The sequence below is a fragment of the Condylura cristata genome, unplaced genomic scaffold (genome assembly GCF_000260355.1).
Source record: "Condylura cristata isolate star-nosed mole 26May11 unplaced genomic scaffold, ConCri1.0 scaffold00040, whole genome shotgun sequence".
Lineage (NCBI taxonomy): Eukaryota > Metazoa > Chordata > Mammalia > Eulipotyphla > Talpidae > Condylura > Condylura cristata.
Genome location: NW_004567141.1, coordinates 2,518,375 through 2,521,615, shown reverse-complemented (window position 1 = coordinate 2,521,615; position 3,241 = coordinate 2,518,375). Strand labels below are relative to the sequence as shown.

The 3,241-nt window shown below is 46.6% G+C and overlaps 1 protein-coding gene across 1 annotated transcript; it reads right to left on the bottom strand.

Annotated features, from left to right (window-relative positions):
- Window positions 1–271: 271 nt before the first annotated feature.
- On the bottom strand, window positions 272–635 carry LCE6A (late cornified envelope 6A). Its single transcript, XM_004693618.2, has one exon. It carries the CDS (start codon window positions 633–635, stop codon window positions 399–401), a length of 237 nt encoding a protein of 78 aa, XP_004693675.1. The 3' UTR covers window positions 272–398.
- Window positions 636–3,241: the final 2,606 nt, after the last annotated feature.

Genomic DNA, 3,241 nt, shown 5'->3' with positions numbered 1-3,241 from the left:
TGCCAGAATCTTCTGATGACACAGGTAGATGACTAGGAGGATGCTGAGGACATAGACATAAACCTCAAACTATCTGAAACATGGGCAGCTGTCTTAGGAGGGCAGAAGGAAGGGCCACATCCACCTGTGGAGGCCTGGGCACCTACCAGCCAGACTGTGAAGATTCACAGCAGGGCTCCGGAGGGGAAAAATTGCTTTGTTGCTGCACCCAGGGGCTGGATGGAGGACAAGGCGGAAGAGTCACTTATCCCAGTTCTTTGCTCCGATGAGCAGGAGCTGGGAAAGTGTTTCTCAGCCCAAATCACAGGAAGTCAGCTGAGCCTTCCAGCAGAATGGGTACAGCAGACACAGGTAGGCGGGAACAGATGTACCTGTGCCTGCCCTGTGGGTTGACCCCCTTAACACTCTTCCTCTTTGATGTGGTAGGTCGTGCCCCCACTGAGGCAGCGGGGCTTTCGGTGAGCCCTTCTAGTGCCTGGCCGGTTCTGGTTCTGAAGTTTTTGGGAACCAGAACCACAGCCTCCAGAACAGGGGGCACAAGGAGCAGAGCAGGGAGCCAGGGAGGGCGCTGAGCCCTGAGGATGGGAGCACACGGGCCCACGTGCGGGTTCCCAGGATCGCTTCTGCTGGGACATCACTGTGTTGTGGATGGAAGCTGGAAGGAGAAAGAACATTCAGTTAGATTAGGGACCTTGGTGTCTGTTTCTCTTTCTCATGAGCTGGAGCACACACACAGTGTGTGTGTGTGTGTGTGTGTGTGTGTGTTGTATGTGTGTGGATTGTGTGTTGGCAGGGGTGGGGGGGTGTTAAGGTTTTAAAATGCAACCTGGCATTTACAACCTGCTAAAATCCATGCCAGGAAGGGAGGAAATGGATTTGAAAAGGCTGAACTTTTGGAGAGACTAAATCATTGTGGGAATTCCCTAAGAATCCACACACTAACAACCACATTGACAATGTGCTTTTCCTGTCAAAGCAGAAAAACAAACTGTGACCGTTGAACACACAGGCCACTTCCCTCAGCCTTCTTCTGAGACCCCTCAGCCCGTGAGTGTCCTCTCTGCATTCCTAGCTCCCTGACTGCATCTTTCCTCTCATGTTAAATCATTTGAGCTTTTGTTGAGACCCACTTTGATTCCATTTTCCCTGGCCAAAACCTCTTCTATCTGGCTTGTCTACTCCCTGGAAAGAGATGAGAGGAGAGATGGGGCTCCCTTAACAGCATCTGAGTGAGGCCACCCAAGTGTCTCCCCACCCAGAAGTACCTCACCCTAAAGGAAGATGTGGGAACAGGTCATCCCAGAGGAGTCTGGAGGCTTTGTGGGGCTGACAAGGAAGGGGCCTTTTATACACCTTCCAACTGAAGCCTCCAGGCCACACATTATTGGAGGGCAGCCATGGTGCAGATTATCTATCCGGGTATTTCACAATTCCCAGGGCTGGATTCCTTAGCTACATGCAGCTGGGATTTAGGTCAAAAGGATTCCCGGGTGAGTAACTGAGCAGATGTCTGGGCCTTCAGATTGGCGTGAGTGGGGGTAGAAGTTCTGGATAAGGCTAGATGACCTGGGAGGGGCTGAGTGGGAGTGTAACTTTTATTGAGTTCTATCTAGGGTTGGAGGAGGATGGTCACCTTCAATACTTAGAACTGAGCAAGACCCTTCTTGGCCACCTCCCACCCATCATCCATGACTTCTATCATCCAGTTCAATGTCATCACCGCCATGGAGACTTGCCTGGTCTCCTGGCCACATTTGAGTCCTCCATCCTCTGGACTTCATAGACAGTCTCACAGCCTTTATGGGTATTCAGGATCAAGGTGACCCCAGTAGCTGTCTTATCTTTTCTATTGCAACATTCCTTGGTGACAGTCACTTTGTCTTTATCACTTCTGCATTCCTAGAGCTTGATAGTGTCCCTGACATGATGAAGGTGCTGATTAATATTTGTCAAACGAAACAATCTATGTACCATCAAAATAGACTTTGCATTTTGGGAGAATGAAAAATAGAAGAAAATAATACCACTCATTTTTGTTTTGTTGTTCAGATCTTGACTTCTTATGCTAGCCATCCTCACCTGAAGCACTTAGAAACATAAATAGTAATTGAGAAATCAATATGTGAACTTGTCTCACACTGAGAATAGCGTGAAGAGTAAAACAATTGCAAACCTTGCTATCACATAAATGCAGAAGAGGGCTTTGTTTACATCAGATGAAGGAAGTAAACCCTGGATAATCCTGTCCAGCTGGATTTAGGTCTCTAACAGTACCAAGAGAACTCAAAGAAAAGTTTCCCTTGGAGTGGAGAGTTTTCCTTTACCTTTCATGAAAATTTATACCGTCGTATGTTGGCTATGTTAGAGTGGGAACATACTCACCTAAATGCAGTTCCTCACTATTCCATCTCAGAATCACTGCTGATGTGCACAATAAGTGAAAAGGTACTGGTGAAACTGCAGGATGTTAGGGTCCTTTAGGGTCCTAATGCCTGACACACAGCAGGGCTTCAGGAGCTATCTAACTAAATGGAAAAGATGAGCAATTACAAGGGATATTCTGATTATTGGAGCAAAACTCAAAGGCCTTCAAATGTTATGTCTAGAACAAAGGCAAACGGGGTTGGGGTGTGAGGTGAAGGATAAGTATTTAATCATGGTGGAAAACAGAATGAAGCCAGAGGAAGAATTGCAGCTGTAGACCTGATCCAGCAGGACGAGATTAACAAGGGTTTACCTTCTTCATCTGGGAAGGCTCCTAGCGGAGGCAGGCTTTGGGTACAGTGTAGATGAAGGGAAAGTCACTGAGAATGAGAAGAGGTGAGAAAAAGGGTGAAACCTACCTCACTCCTTTAGAGCAGGACCCAGAGAACAGCACGGGATTCATAGAGGCTCAGAATCAGACTCCTCTTCTCTTACTTTCTTCTTCCTCATTGTCCTCTTTATTTCTTCTCATCCCTTTCATCTACTTCTTATCTTTGCCCCTCTGAAAGCCTTCACATACACTAAGCATTAATGGGAAGTGATTGTGATCTCAATATATCAGCTACTTATTTTCCCCACCACAAAAATCCACACTCTTGAAGCCTCACACATCACAGATGCACCTCCTTGAGGTTGACCGATGACTGTCTAATCTTTTTTTTATGACAGTCTATTTTTACATCATCTTGTACATTTTTTTAAATAGGACATAGACATAAACCGCAAACTATCTGAAACATGGGCAGCTGTCTTAGGA